The sequence below is a fragment of the Mobula hypostoma genome, chromosome 31 (genome assembly GCF_963921235.1).
Source record: "Mobula hypostoma chromosome 31, sMobHyp1.1, whole genome shotgun sequence".
Classification (NCBI taxonomy): Eukaryota; Metazoa; Chordata; class Chondrichthyes; order Myliobatiformes; family Myliobatidae; genus Mobula; species Mobula hypostoma.
In genome coordinates, this window is record NC_086127.1 from 3,180,809 (window position 1) to 3,196,248 (window position 15,440).

General features: G+C 47.4%; 1 protein-coding gene and 2 non-coding genes across 10 annotated transcripts in view; 1 reads left to right on the plus strand and 2 right to left on the minus strand.

Annotated features, from left to right (window-relative positions):
- LOC134340005 (ecto-ADP-ribosyltransferase 5-like) overlaps positions 1–2,459 on the plus strand; it is a 49,255-nt gene extending 46,796 nt beyond the window's left edge. For 4 of the 8 annotated variants that reach the window (XM_063036871.1, XM_063036874.1, XM_063036870.1 and 1 more), the window contains exon 4: positions 1,241–2,458. In XM_063036871.1, the coding sequence (XP_062892941.1) occupies positions 1,241–2,070 (830 nt within the window). In that variant the 3' untranslated portion in view covers positions 2,071–2,458. Of the gene's footprint in view, positions 1–1,240 lie in introns of all 8 variants that reach the window. The other 4 variants (XM_063036879.1, XM_063036877.1, XM_063036875.1 and 1 more) reach the window with 1 other exon arrangement.
- Positions 2,460–8,737: 6,278 nt separating this feature from the next.
- On the minus strand, positions 8,738–8,810 carry trnat-ugu (transfer RNA threonine (anticodon UGU)). Its single transcript has one exon. It is a non-coding gene; the product is annotated as a tRNA-Thr (tRNA).
- Positions 8,811–12,524: 3,714 nt separating this feature from the next.
- Positions 12,525–12,597, minus strand: trnat-ugu (transfer RNA threonine (anticodon UGU)). The gene has a single exon. It is a non-coding gene; the product is annotated as a tRNA-Thr (tRNA).
- Positions 12,598–15,440: the final 2,843 nt, after the last annotated feature.

The following is a 15,440-nucleotide window of genomic DNA, read 5'->3' on the forward strand; positions in this document are numbered from 1 at the left end:
ACATACCCTTCTCTGGAAATTCTGCCAGCTTCAGGACTTGTACACCCACCTACCCCAGTTTCCTAACAATCCCTGGCGCCCTAGCACACATTCTAATTAATCTCATCCCTCTTCATTGCGCACTAACATTAAGACATCGGAACAGAATTAGGCCATTCAGTCTATCGAGCTGGCTCCGGCAATCCATTATGGCTGATTTCGTATCTGTCTCAAACCCATTTTCCGCCCATATATTTAACCTGCACAGGTGTCTGTGGCAATGAGTTGCACGCCACTCTTTTGCTGAAGGAAGAGATGTAGAGCCCGATTAAGTACGTCATTAAAATCGACATAGCCTGTTAAATGAACTGCGGTCAGAGTAACCGTTCCCCACCGAGGTAATGCGAGCATGTACAAACTCTACACTGAACCAACCATCTCAACTATTTAGTCACCCAACCGCACTCATCTCACTGGAGCAGGGAGGGGGCACTGCTGTCCCGCGCAACGCATCGCTGGAAGAGCAAACGCAGAGATGCGATGCTCCGGGACACTGACTGGACAATCCAGCCAGTGGCCGGAGGCCAGCGGTTTCACATTCACTCTAAGTCTTTTTGAAGATAATGTGCCACGAGACCTTTGACTGCTACCAATGGGGACCTCTCCTCCCCATATCTCCAACTACACAGCGGAAGAACCTCAGAAATATAACCCTCAAGCGGTTCGCAACAATACAATGACACTGATTCTTTATGCAACTTTCTTCACATTTCCGTCAAATCCATCAGGATTCTATCACTGGTCCCCCCACGAGGCCAGATACATACCTGCCAATTAACTCACCGACACTGCTCTATTATTGGGGAGGGGTGTCCGACGGTGGAATACAAGGCACCGGGAGCTATGCCAAGGTGCATATTACGCAGAGGCAGTGGCTGAGGTTGGATTCCAACCCGGTTTTCGGCTATCTGAAGCATTTCTTTTCTCACTTCCACAGTTTTATGAATTTACAAGGAGATTTAACCATATTCTGACGCATTAAGACACTTAGTAACTTCTGTACTGTACTATCTCCGAATCCCCCCTCCCCCCATAAACGGCATCGTTCAAAAGACCTTACCTCCGTCTCCACAATAATAAGAATAATTTATAAAGGACCACACCCTTTTCGCGGGGCTCCGTACATTACTACATGTACCACTGTGCCACCCTTTATCTTACATTCCAACTAAACACTGATTCCATTATTGCTTGTCCCCAGTCCTAGGCAGCGAGGCCCGCGCTGTGGGCACCAACACCGATCGAATTAAGGACGCCATTCAACTGGGAATAGAGGAAAACAGCGCCGCCTACATTTTCACACAGAGCAAAACTTCCGACCAGTTGGCCATTGACTACCTCGAGAAGGAGCGACAAAGGAATACAACACTTGACCAAGTGTGGGACCGCGCAGTCAAAGGAATGGGAGATAAACCCCTGCCCGACGGGCTCCGGAGGGAACACCTGTTAGCCGTGTACGCCTATACTGACAGCGAACGCAATCAATTCTACAGGGAGTTCAACAATGCGGTGCGGATGTATGGAACTAGCGATTCGGTCTACGCAGGTAATTTCCCATTCAAGAGTGTCCATTATCTCCTTTCTGTTGCCCTCGATAGACTGAGGGAGATCGCGGGCAGTGCACCAGGCACGACTTATAGGGGAATGGTGGAACAGGTACTACCTCCGAAGAACAACAAAATGAGATTCGGCTACTTCGCGTCTTCGTCTCTCAACACAAGTATCGCTATGAAATACGCCGGGAAGACCCTCTTCGAGATTAAATCTCAGTTCGGTGTCGCAATCTACAACCACTCGCGTATACCCGAAGAAATGGAGGTGCTGATCCCGCCCTTTGAAGTGTTTAATGTCACCAACGTCTCCACAGGCAACGGAAGAGTCACTGTTTCCCTCGAGGGGGTGGGGAGTGAAGGTATCCCGGTGAAAGTTGAGCGGGGGAAGGGCGGCGAGATGCGAGTGGTTCGTAGTTCAGGGGTCACCTTTTCCCCCAGGTTGTGCATCCTGGCGCTGCTGGTTCATATTTTCGCCTAAATGTTGGTTGCCTACTTACTGAGTACCTATGCTGAACCTCAGGGGTTCTCAATGTATCAGAGGTGGTATAAATGCTTTCCTACATGCAAGAGAACTGCCGAGCGATATATGAAAGGACTTGGGAGTAAAGAAAGGCAACGGAGAGGACATTAACAAATGAATTAAAGGAACATTTTAAAATAAATAGTCAAATGGTCTCATTGCGCTTTGTACAAGATTTTACGCCGTTGCGGAATTGTAAAGTTGTACAGATTCAGCGCTTGGACACAATGCATCAATGACGGTCTTCAACGCTAATCCATTAAGGCGCATTAAGAGCGTCAGTTTATGCACTCTGCCTATTTCTGTATCGGTCTAAATGCCTCTGAAGGGCAACAAAATAATAAAAGGTAAAATCGCAAGCGTCTAGTGACAATCGAACTATCAGAATATAATCGATTTTAATTGACCACTCTCAAAATTGACGCCAAAATTGACCACTCTGTTGATAAATCTCCAATGTATGTAAGACATGAACAAATGTCCGACACATCTTGCGAAATAACTATTTGAGAATCGTTAGCTACACCCCTCAGAACGCCTACAGATCAGTCTGTGGCTGATTCCATCTGTTCTAGATCACAGACCACCACTCCAGATGTTTTACCAGTCCATGTTGCACGCCATCTCGCAACGGGTCACTCCAACGATGCTACCTCTCGCTGTGTCACGCCATCGTTACCGCACCTCTGTGTGTAACTCCATGGTTCATGCCCCTCAGTCTCTCCCTCCATCTGCATTACCACACGGCGAGTCACTTCATCCGAAACAACCCACAACGTCACTCGACTTGCGGTAGCCGCCTGAGTTGTACTTGCTCGGCGCTTCGCCACATTTAATTCATCTGCTTTGCCCAATGTGAATCAAGCCATTAGTCCTCTCCCACTCTGGTAGATGACCCCTCATTATTTCTCTCCATCAGCTATTCCCCTCAGTGTAGGACTCCACGGCGAGGAACCCACAGGGTATCAGTCCAGCAGAATGATTCACGTATCCTGTACTTCCCCAGTGTCACTCCAGCAGTAATATCCCAGTGTGTGACACCCCGTCGATAATGCCCCCAAATCCTTCTCTTCTCTAATGCTACCCGTCAGTGTTACATCCCTGTGTATGTCACCCCACCTATTATATCACCCAATGGATAACGCCGTCAGCGCTACGCCGCGTTGTAGTAAATCATTACTCGTGCCATTGCCGCTCTCTCTTCAGTACTATCACACCAACAAAGCATCACACGAGCAAGACTCCATGTGTCCCTCTTCAGCAAAGCCACTGTCTATCCACGGAGCATCACTCAATCGGTTCAGCGGCACAGTGTGTACTTTCATCAGCATTTACCGACAGTCTTTCATTCCGGTGTCACTCCACTTTCGTGTGTCCGCCAGCGCTTCTGTATCCGTGTACCCCTCCATCAGCGGTACACAGAGGTGTCACCCCGTCAGCACACACCTTAGTCTGTTATTGCCTCACTTCCGGCCGACACTGTGTCACGGCATCCGTACTGCCCTTCCGTGTGTCATTCTCTGAGAACATTCACAAAATTTGCTATCTGCTTATACTGACCCTCAGTTAGTACATGAGTCATAACTTCCAATCGACTGATTAGTGGTAACTCACTGCCCACCAGTCCTTACGTACTCAGTCAGCGCTGCCTCGCAGTGTGTCAGGCATCCAGTACCACTTGGCTGTATTCTACTCCCTCAGTTCTACAGCTCTCTGCTGGGCGCCATCACCATCTCTTCGCTGGGTATCACTCCAATTTTGTCACGCCTTGGGCACTGCCTGACGATATTCCACTTCCCCAGTTTTGCTGCTCAGTGTATCGCACCTCCTCGCTGCGTATGGCCCCAATTGTGTCTCTTCATCAATGCTACCCATCAGTGTGTCACCCATTAGGGAGGACCAAAGATACATCAGTCCATCAGTTCCGTTCCGTGTTGCCCGATGGGTGCAGAACGTCAGTATGCAACTTCATTGTTTCGACCCTGCGCGGTGTCGCTACACCTGACGGTGACTTTCCATCGGAGCTATCCCTATGAGTACTATTCTCAAATAATCTGGAGTATCCCAGTCTCTGCACTGCTACACTACCACGTGTCACCCAAAGTTATTTAATCAGACTGTATCACTCCATAACTATTTGCTCTCTGTATTTTAATACATCAGTTCAGCAACAACGTGTATTATTTAATCACTCGAGGATAATGCCCAATATTGTGTCACTATATCACTAAAACGCTCGATGTACCCTCTACGCACAAGACTACTGTGCGACGCCAGTGGCTTTTGCTGGAGAAGGAAGCCATTGAAATAAAACTCGAGGGAAACAAATTTAACAAAGACGAAGGTCCGCTCCAGGTAGGAACCGGAACTGGAATGTAAACAATGTGGGGCAGGGGAAACCTGATTGGCCGAGGTCTAGCCACTCAGGGGTCATGTATGACGGAGAAGGAAATACCACCTGGCTAGACATCCTCAGGCGCCATCCCTGATTAAGATGGTAAAGTTTGCTGGCGTAACGTCGGCCAAAATCGATACCTGTACCCAGCTGGAAGCTGGAGAAGAGCTTATTCCTCATTTACGCCGGGAAAGCGCCAGATCCTTTTTCGAGTCCTTATTATAACCTCTCAGTGTGTCAGACTAGCAGTACTCATCCTCCGTATATCACAACGCCTCACTGTCACACCCTGTCGGCGATTTGGCTTACTAAATGTACTCTGTTCGTTTTCTCTCAATCAATCATTCTTCACATGATGTCCCATCGTCAGTCCCTACCCTCATTGTATTACTCCCATAAAGTTACCCTAAGTGTAAAATTCCGTCAGCAAATCCCGGCAGTGTGTAGCGCTGTCTATACCACCCGTCATGTTGTCAGGTTGATCTGTATTCCCTCTCTGCTACCCTTCACTGTGTCACTCCGTAATTATTATCGCCCAGCGTGTCACTGGATCACTGCTTCCCTTCAAACTCTCACTACAATTGTGTCACACCATCTGTGTGAAACACTGGTTTCCTCGCGGCTGCAGATGTCTCGGGAATACACAATCCGGTCCCGCCAAATTCATGAGATTAAGACGTTACTGCCGCCCCAAACCCGGGTTTGTGTGGATGCCGGGCAATTTGTAACCCTGCCAAAATACGGTGCTCCGAAATAACAGACAGCACACATAGCTTACGATTAAGTGAATTATAGTTACACGCGATGACTTAACTAAAGGGTTAGTAAAGAAACGGAAAAATACGAAATAAAAAGGCCCATCATAATTAAACGTTCAAAAGTGCGCAACTTGGAGCTCGGCTCTTCCAAAAGTCATACATATTCACCTGTCCTCCGTCGACTTCGGCACCCTGTTCCATCGAATCTCGATCACCCGCCAGGTCAGATATTCTCCAGCGATGTCTCTCTTCATCTCCCGCCAGACAAAGACCCCAACTCACACTGGTGTTACGCACACAAAAACCCCACTCCACCAATTGGCTCACATTCCAAAGCACCCGCTATCTCTAACCATATCCCAAATACTGCTTCCACGAAAAGACCATCGCGTTAGCAATGGGACCTTTACCAGGGCATTTAATGTACGAATCCACATCATCACGCCTATGCAGCGCCACCGTCGCTGCGTCACGCGATCTGTTCATCGCCACTCAGAGTCGCTCTATCAGTACGGCACCTCACAGCATCAAGCGATTTGCTCAAACCCGCTGTGAGTCAAACAATTAACGCTTCTCTTTCCTCTGACTCGATTCCCCCATCAGTACTATCGCTCAGTGTATCGGTCAATACTGCATCAGGACATCAGCCCATCAGGATTATCGAGGATTGTTTCACACCTTTAGTACCGCCCTACAGTTTCCCGTTCAGTGAGAACTGCCGATCATCATATACGTGCATCAGTGTAAACTCCAGTAGAACTGCTCAACAGTTTTCATTCCCTTGGCGCGCTGCTCAGCCTGCAATTTCTTCTACACAGCAATGCCGTTCCATATGTCACTCCATCAGAACACATAAAGACAGGTTTCATCCAGCTGTATTAAGCCTCTGGGCACATCCGTCATTATTTCTGCTCATCATGTTTATCCATCTGTTCTGACCCATGGTGCGACTCTGAAGTCTGCCTCTCCAGTATATCATCCCATCAGTCCCAACTAACTCTGCGTCACAACGTCAGCGCGTATCGCTCCTTCAGTGCGACGTCACAGCGAGTCTCTCCATGAGTGGTAATCCTGGCGTATAACTCCACCAATAGGGCCCCACAATCAAACCGCTATATCACTCGTTCAGTACAACTGCATATTGTGTCACTGCATCATTACCCCTCTGTGTCACTGCGCTTCTGTATATCACCGCATTAATCGTTCACCCCAGTTTGTGGCTCCGTTCTCACTGAATCTCCGGGTGTAATTCAGTCAGGAAGAAAGCAGGGTATAACCCTCTCGCAGTTTTTACCCGATGAGTATAATTCCATCGGTGTTACCAGAAGGGCGTTGCTCCATTCTACCATCGCTCACCGTCTTTCTCCTTTGTCACTGCTCCACAATGCGTCCTCTCTTTATAAAAAAAAAACACACAGCGTGGTTCTCCGTCATTGCGACCCCTCATGTATCACGCCCTCAGTATTACCATCCCTCCATCATCACTTTCCCGCATTGCAGCACGCAGTGAGGACCATTTCTCACTCTGTCATTCCGTCAGTACTGCTATTCGGTCGGTCACTCCATCCATATCATTCTTCACTCTCTCCATCGCTACCGCATCGTTATATGAGTGATCACCGCCCCTCCCGGTCATTAATACCCCTCAGTGTCTCATTCCGTCAGCGTTCCTCCGGGACTAAATCTGAGTGATCCGACTCCGGATTTCTTCCTCGGGGTTTAATCCCGAAGCCTCGAGGTTTGAGGCGCCAGTGTTTCCGCATTTGCTCCCTCTCATGTCAGTAGAAACAGTTTCGTCGCGTCTGGAAGCTGGGCCACACGTGGAGGCCATGAATTGGACTTGGTTGTCAGAGGCTGTTAGAACTGCACGCTATTTGGAGCGTTTAATAGGTAGAAACACAGAAAAAAAAAGAGAAAGCATTCAGCATAATACAGGCCCTTTGGCCCACAATGCTGTGCGGAACATGAACTTACTTCAGAAATTACCTAGAGTTACCCATAGCCCTCTAGTTTCCTAAACTTCATGTACATATCCAGGAGTCTCTTAAAATGCCCTATCGTATCCACCTCCATCACCGTCGCCGGCACGCCATTCCTCGCAAACATAACCCTCTGCGAAAAAAAAAATTACAACTGACATCTCCTCTGACCCTACTTACAAGCACCCTAACACTGTGCCCTCTCCTGTGAGCCATTTCAGCCCTGGGAAAAAGCCTCTGACTATCCGCATGATCAATTCCTCTCATCATCTAATACAACTCTATCAGGTCACCTCTCATCCGCCGTCGCTCCAAAGGGAAAAGGCCAAGTTCACTCGATCTATTCTCATAGAGCAGGCTCCCCAATCCAGGCAATATCCTTGTAAATATCCTCTGCATACTTTCTGTAGTTTCCTCATCCTTCCTGTGATGAGGTGACCAGAACGGAGCACAGTATTCCAAGTGGAGTCTGAACAGGGCCCTATAAATCTGAAACATTACCTCATATCTATCCACCTATTCTGCACTTCATCTCTATTCTCGCCTATCATGTGTCTCCATCAGTACTCCCGGGCTATGTGTCCCTCCACTAGCTCTACCTTGTTGCCTCTCACTCCACCGATAGACACCATAATGTATGAATCCATCTCATCTTGTTCTGTTATACCACTTCTCAAACTGCGGCTTATTCCCCACCTCCCCCTCGTACCCCATTTGTTATTTATTTATATACACACATTCTTTTTCTCTTTCTTCTTTTACTCCCTCTGTCCCTCTCATTATACCTCTTACCCATAGTCTGGGCTTCCCCCCTCCCACTTTTCTTTCTCCCTAGGCCTCCTGTCCCATGATCCTCTCATATCTCTTTTGCCAATCAACTGTCCAGCTCTTGGCTCCATCCCTCCCATTCCTGTCTTCTCCTATCATTTCGGATCCCCCCTCCCCCTCCCAATTTCAAAACTCTTACTAGCTCTTCTTTCAGTTAGTCCCGACGAAGGGTCTCGGCCCGAAACGTCGACTGTACCTCTTCCAATAGATGCTGCCTGGCCTGCTGCGTTCACCGGCAACTTTTGTGTGTGTTTCTTGAAATTCCAGCATCTGCAGATTTCTTCGTGTTTGTATTATTCCATTACGAACCCTCAGTGCAGCGATCCGTCAGGACGAACTCAGTGGCTATCTGTCCAACAGGTTTTAGCAGCAAGTGAAGGCCAGGAGGGGGACTTGTTTGTCAGAAGCTACTTGAAGCCACTCGGAGTATCTAATGCGTTCAATAGTAGGAGCCTGTCCCCACCACCAACCCCGGCTATAACAACATTAACAGTATACAAAGTTGACCTACACGGCTGCATGTCTTTGTAATGCTTGACGAAAACGGCGGAAACCCACACACTAACGGGGAAAATATGTAGACTCTTGCAGACGACGCTGGAACTGAACCGCGATGTCGGACGCGCCGAGCTGTAACAGCGGCATTCGAAGCCCGGAAAATGTTAGGGCCCCAGTGAGATTCGAACTCACGGCCCCTGGTTTACAAGACCAGTGCTCTAACCCCTGAGCTATGGAGCCTCATTCTCCCCTCCCCCCATCAGAATGGATGATCAGCCCGCGAAGCCTTCTTTCATTACACAACTTGTTTAAAAGTTCTAATGCCGTTTTATTTAGTTATTTATTGCACTATATTGATGCGCAAAACAATTTTCATAACATATCCCAGTCACATTATACCTCATGCATATTCTGATGTACCAGCAGTACTACGTCACAGCTTGCCACGACAGAGAGCTATCCTCGGTATCTCACCTTGGAACACTCACTCACAGTGAGTCACTCCAGTTGCAAATATCCTTCAGTGCCCCGCTCAATCAGTACAGCATGGTATCACCCTATTGGTGCTTCCACACTGTGTATCACTGCATTCGTCCCCCTAAACATGTCCTTCCGATCGAAACAACTATCCTTACTCCAAATCGTATAACTCCATTAGCAAGACAACTCATTGTGTCTCGCCATCACTACCTCCACTCACTGTATTTCTCATTGTTATTGCTCTTCAGTGTGTTTCGATGTACTTGTGACAAATGTAGGTAATGTGTTTATCTTTATCTCACAATATAAATGCGCTAAGGACGACGCCACGGCGTATCATGTCAACAATTTTAAACTTAAATATTAAACAGTAGTAGCAGTAGCAGTGGCAGGAGGAGGAGGAGGAGGAGGCAGCCGTCAATCCCAGGGGATTAAAGGTTTGCGCCGCTGATGGTCTGTTGCATCTCCAGGGCAGGAAGATTTGAAGAATCGGCTGTTGCCCATGCGAGTTACCACTCTCCAAGTCACTGATGTAATCCAAGGGAAGGGCAAACGCCGATACAGTAGTGTCGTCACAGCGGTTGTCAGAGTTAAGTTGCAGACAACGTCAAACTGCCTTAGGAACACCGGCTCCGGATTCCTTCCTAGGGATTTGCCCCCGAACCCTTTCCTATGGGTGAGTATGACCGCGGGCGTGCGGAAGTTTAAAATCAGAGTTTTCTTTCTCCCAGGCAGGTTGCTGTCCAACACTGGCGAGCCCCAACGGTGCGAAGCAATTAGGTTTGAGGGGCCAGCATTCCGGATTTGCTCCCTCTCTTGTCAGTAGAAACAGGTTCGTCGGGTCTAGAAGCTGAGCTACACGTGAAGGCCAAGAGTTGGACTTGGTTTTCAGAGGCTGTTAGTTCTTTGGAGCTCTTAGTAGGTTGAAATATAGAAAAAATATAGAAAACCTTCAGCATAATACTGACCCTTCGGCCAACAATACTGTGCCCAATATATACTTATTTTTGAAATGACACGGAGTTGAACATAGTCCTCTATTTGCCTAAGCTCCATTTACCTATCCAGGAGTCTCTAAAAATACCTTGTCGTATCCATCGCCGGCAGCCCGTTCCACGCACCCACAACCCGCTGCGTAAGAACATTTCATCTCTCATCTCCTCTAAACCTACTTACAAGCTCCTTAAAACTGTGCCCTCTCCTGTGAGCGATTTCAGCCCTGGGAAAAGCCGCTGCCTATTTACATGATCAATGCCTTTCATCATCTTCAGCACCGCTATCAGATCACCTCTTATCCTCCGTCGCTGTAAAGAGAAAGGGTCAAGTTCACTCAACCAATTGTCACCAACACCCAATCCAGGCAAAATCTTCGTAAATCTCCTGTGCATTCTTTGAGTAGTTTCCTCAGCCTTCCTGTGGTGAGTTGACCAGAACGGAGCACAGTACTCCAAGTGGAGTCATAACAGCGGCCTATGAAGCTGAAACATTACCTCTCGGCTCTAAAACCAATCCCAGAGTTGATGAAGGCCAATGCACCTTATGCCTTTTTAACCACAGAGTCAACCTGCGCAGCCGGTTTGAGTATCCTTTGGAGTCGGACCCCGAGATCCCTCTGGCCAAGAGTCTTATGCTATATTCCGTCAAGATATTTGACCTACCAAACTGAACCACATTTACACTTCTCTGGATTGAACTCCATCTGTCCCGCTGAACCCTCTGACAGCAAACCACACTGTCCACAACACCCCCATCATCAGCAAATGCACTAACCCATCCCTCCATTTCGTCATCCAGCTCATTTGTAAAATTCGCGAAGAGAAGGGGACCCAGAACAGATCCCCGAGGCACATCACTTGTCACTGACTTTAATGCAGAATACGACCCGTCTGCAAACACTTTTTGACTTCTGTGGGCAAATCAGTTCCAGATCCACAAAGGAAAGTCCCCTTGGATCCCATGCCTCGTTACTTTCGCAATAAACCTTGCATGGGTTACCTTTTTCAATGTCGTGCTGTAATCCAGATAGACTGCATCTACAGCTCCCCGTTCATCAATGTTTTGTAGTTGGACGTTATAGGCTATGACAATCTTAGGAACCTCTATTTCCAGCATTAATGCCTCATATCTTGACTTTCCGTCAAGTGCCTAAAAAATCATGCAGATTCTCGAAATCCCGAGGAGCGCGCGCAAAATGCTAGAGAAGACTCAGCAGATCAGATAACATCTAAGGAGAACTATAAACAGCGACCTCTGAGGCCAAGATGCTTGGTCCGGATTGGAAATGAAAGGGCAGAAGCCAAAAGGAGAAGGTGGGGCTGTGTGAGATGCACAAGAGTTGTCGTTATTTCAGCTCGATGTGTCAGGCAGTGCGAATCCTCATCTTGTCTCACCGGCATTGCTTCCCCTCAATTTGACATTCCGTCAGATCTGTCTCTCGTTATTCAGCATCTCATTATTACCAGTCAGTCTCTCAATACACAAGTGTTCTCCACAGTGTGTCTCTCCATCGGTTCCAAAGGTGGTATAACACTCATTTCATTCTGTACCAAACAATAACATTCAATTCATACTACTTCTCAATGAATTATATGGTTATTACCGCCATTAGTGTGTCTGGCGATTAGCATCGCCCATCTCTGATTGACTCCATCATTCCATCACTGCACATAAATTACACACATATCTGTCCACCTATTCTGCACTTCATCTCTATTCTCGCCTATCATGTGTCTCTATCAGTACTCCCGGGCTATTTGTCACTCCACTAGTTCTACCTTGTTGCCTCTCACTCCATCGATAGACACCATAATGTATCACTCCATCAGGTCCTGTTCTGTTATACTACTTCTCAAACTTCGGCTAATGCCCCACCTCCCCCTCGTACCCCATTCGTTATTTCTTTATATACACGCATTCTTTTTCTGTCTCTCCTTTTTCTCCCTCTGGCCCTCTCACTATAGCCCTTACCCATCCTCTGGGCTCCCCCCCCCACCCCCGCACCCCGTTTTCTTTCTCCCTGGACCTCCTGTCTCATGATCCTCTCATATCCCTTTCGCCAATCACCTGTCCAGCACTTGCTCCATCCCTCCCCCTCCTGTCTTCTCCTATCATTTCGGCTCTCCCCCTCCCCCTCCCACTTTCAAATCTCTTAACAGCTCTTTTTTCAGTTAGTCCTGAAGAAGGGTCTCGGTCTGAAACTTCGTAGACATGCTACCTGGCCTGCAGCGTTCACCGGCAACTGTTGTGTGTGTTGCTTGAATTTCCAGCATCTGCAGAATTCCTGTTGTTTGCGTTTAAATAATATACAAAGTTGACCTACACGGCTGCACGTCTTTGTAATGCTTGACGAAAACGGCGCAAACCCACACACTAACGGGGAAAATATACAGACGCCCTGCAGATGACGCTGGAACTGAACTGCGATCTCGGACACGACAAGCTGTAATAGCGAAATGATAAGCCCGGAAAATATTGAGGTCCCAGTGAGATTCGAACTCACGGCCCCTGGTTTACAAGACCAGTGCTCTAACCCCTGAGCTATGGAGCCTCATTCTCCCCTCCCCCCATCAGAATGGATGATCAGCCCGCGAAGCCTTCCTTCATTACACAACTTGTTTAAAAGTTCTAATGCAAATTTAGTTAATTAATTATTGCACTATATTGATGCGCAAGACAAGTTTCATAACAAATCCCAGTCACATTACACCTCATACATATTCTGATGTATCAGCAGTACTACGCCACAGCTTGGCACTACAGGAGTGCTATCCTCGGTATCTCACTGTAGAACACTAACTCGCAGTGAGTCACTCCAGTTGCAAATATCCTTCAGTGCCCGCTCACTCAGTACAGCACGGTACCACCCTATTGGTGCTTCCACACTGTGTATCACAGCATTCGTCCCCCTAAACATGTCCTTCCGTTCGAAACAACTATCCTTACTCCAAATTGTATAACTCCATTAGCAAGACAACTCATTGTGTCTCGCCATCACTACCTCCACTCACTGTATTTCTCATTGTTATTGCTCTTCAGTGTGTTTCGAAGTACTTGTGACAAATGTAGGTAATGTGTTTATCTTTATCTCACAATATAAATGCGCTAAGGACGACGCCACGGCGTATCATGTCAACAATTTTAAACTTAAATGTTAAATAGTAGTAGCAGTAGCAGTGGCAGGAGGAGGAGGAGGAGGAGGCAGCCGTCAATCCCAGGGGATTAAAGGTTTGCGCCGCTGATGGTCTGTTGCATCTCCAAGGCAGGAAGATTTGAAGAATCGGCTGTTGCCCATGCGAGTTACCACTCTCCAAGTCACTGATGTAATCCAAGGGAAGGGCAAACGCCGATACAGTAGTGTCGTCACAGCGGTGTCAGAGTTAAGTTGCAGACAACGTCAAACTGCCTTAGGAACACCGGCTCCGGATTCCTTCCTAGGGATTTGCTCCCGAACCCTTTCCTATGGGTGGGTACGACCGCAGGCGTGCGGAAGTATAAAATCAGAGTTTTCTTTCTCCCAGATAGGCTGCTGTCCAACACTGGCGAGCCCCAACGGTGCGAAGCAATTAGGTTTGAGGGGCCAGCATTCCGGATTTGCTCCCTCTCTTGTCAGTAGAAACAGGTTCGTCGGGTCTAGAAGCTGAGCTACACGTGAAGGCCAAGAGTTGGACTTGGTTTTCAGAGGCTGTTAGTTCTTTGGAGCTCTTAGTAGGTTGAAATATAGAAAAAATATAGAAAACCTTCAGCATAATACTGACCCTTCGGCCAACAATACTGTGCCCAATATATACTTATTTTTGAAATGACACGGAGTTGAACATAGTCCTCTATTTGCCTAAGCTCCATTTACCTATCCAGGAGTCTCTAAAAATACCTTGTCGTATCCATCGCCGGCAGCCCGTTCCACGCACCCACAACCCGCTGCGTAAGAACATTACATCTCTCATCTCCTCTAAACCTACTTACAAGCTCCTTAAAACTGTGCCCTCTCCTGTGAGCGATTTCAGCCCTGGGAAAAGCCGCTGCCTATTTACATGATCAATGCCTTTCATCATCTTCAGCACCGCTATCAGATCACCTCTTATCCTCCGTCGCTGTAAAGAGAAAGGGTCAAGTTCACTCAACCAATTGTCACCAACACCCAATCCAGGCAAAATCTTCGTAAATCTCCTGTGCATTCTTTGAGTAGTTTCCTCAGCCTTCCTGTGGTGAGTTGACCAGAACGGAGCACAGTACTCCAAGTGGAGTCATAACAGCGGCCTATGAAGCTGAAACATTACCTCTCGGCTCTTAAAACCAATCCCAGAGTTGATGAAGGCCAATGCACCTTATGCCTTTTTAACCACAGAGTCAACCTGCGCAGCCGGTTTGAGTATCCTTTGGAGTCGGACCCCGAGATCCCTCTGGCCAAGAGTCTTATTATTAATGCTATATTCCGTCAAGATATTTGACCTACCAAACTGAACCACATTTACACTTCTCTGGATTGAACTCCATCTGTCCCGCTGAACCCTCTGACAGCAAACCACACTGTCCACAACACCCCCATCATCAGCAAATGCACTAACCCATCCCTCCATTTCGTCATCCAGCTCATTTGTAAAATTCGCGAAGAGAAGGGGACCCAGAACAGATCCCCGAGGCACATCACTTGTCACTGACTTTAATGCAGAATACGACCCGTCTGCAAACACTTTTTGACTTCTGTGGGCAAATCAGTTCCAGATCCACAAAGGAAAGTCCCCTTGGATCCCATGCCTCGTTACTTTCGCAATAAACCTTGCATGGGTTACCTTTTTCAATGTCGTGCTGTAATCCAGATAGACTGCATCTACAGCTCCCCGTTCATCAATGTTTTGTAGTTGGACGTTATAGGCTATGACAATCTTAGGAACCTCTATTTCCAGCATTAATGCCTCATATCTTGACTTTCCGTCAAGTGCCTAAAAAATCATGCAGATTCTCGAAATCCCGAGGAGCGCGCGCAAAATGCTAGAGAAGACTCAGCAGATCAGATAACATCTAAGGAGAACTATAAACAGCGACCTCTGAGGCCAAGATGCTTGGTCCGGATTGGAAATGAAAGGGCAGAAGCCAAAAGGAGAAGGTGGGGCTGTGTGAGATGCACAAGAGTTGTCGTTATTTCAGCTCAATGTGTCAGGCAGTGCGAATCCTCATCTTGTCTCACCGGCATTGCTTCCCCTCAATTTGACATTCCGTCAGATCTGTCTCTCGTTATTCAGCATCTCATTATTACCAGTCAGTCTCTCAATACACAAGTGTTCTCCACAGTGTGTCTCTCCATCGGTTCCAAAGGTGGTATAACACTCATTTCATTCTGTACCAAACAATAACATTCAATTCATACTACTTCTCAATGAATTATATGGTTAT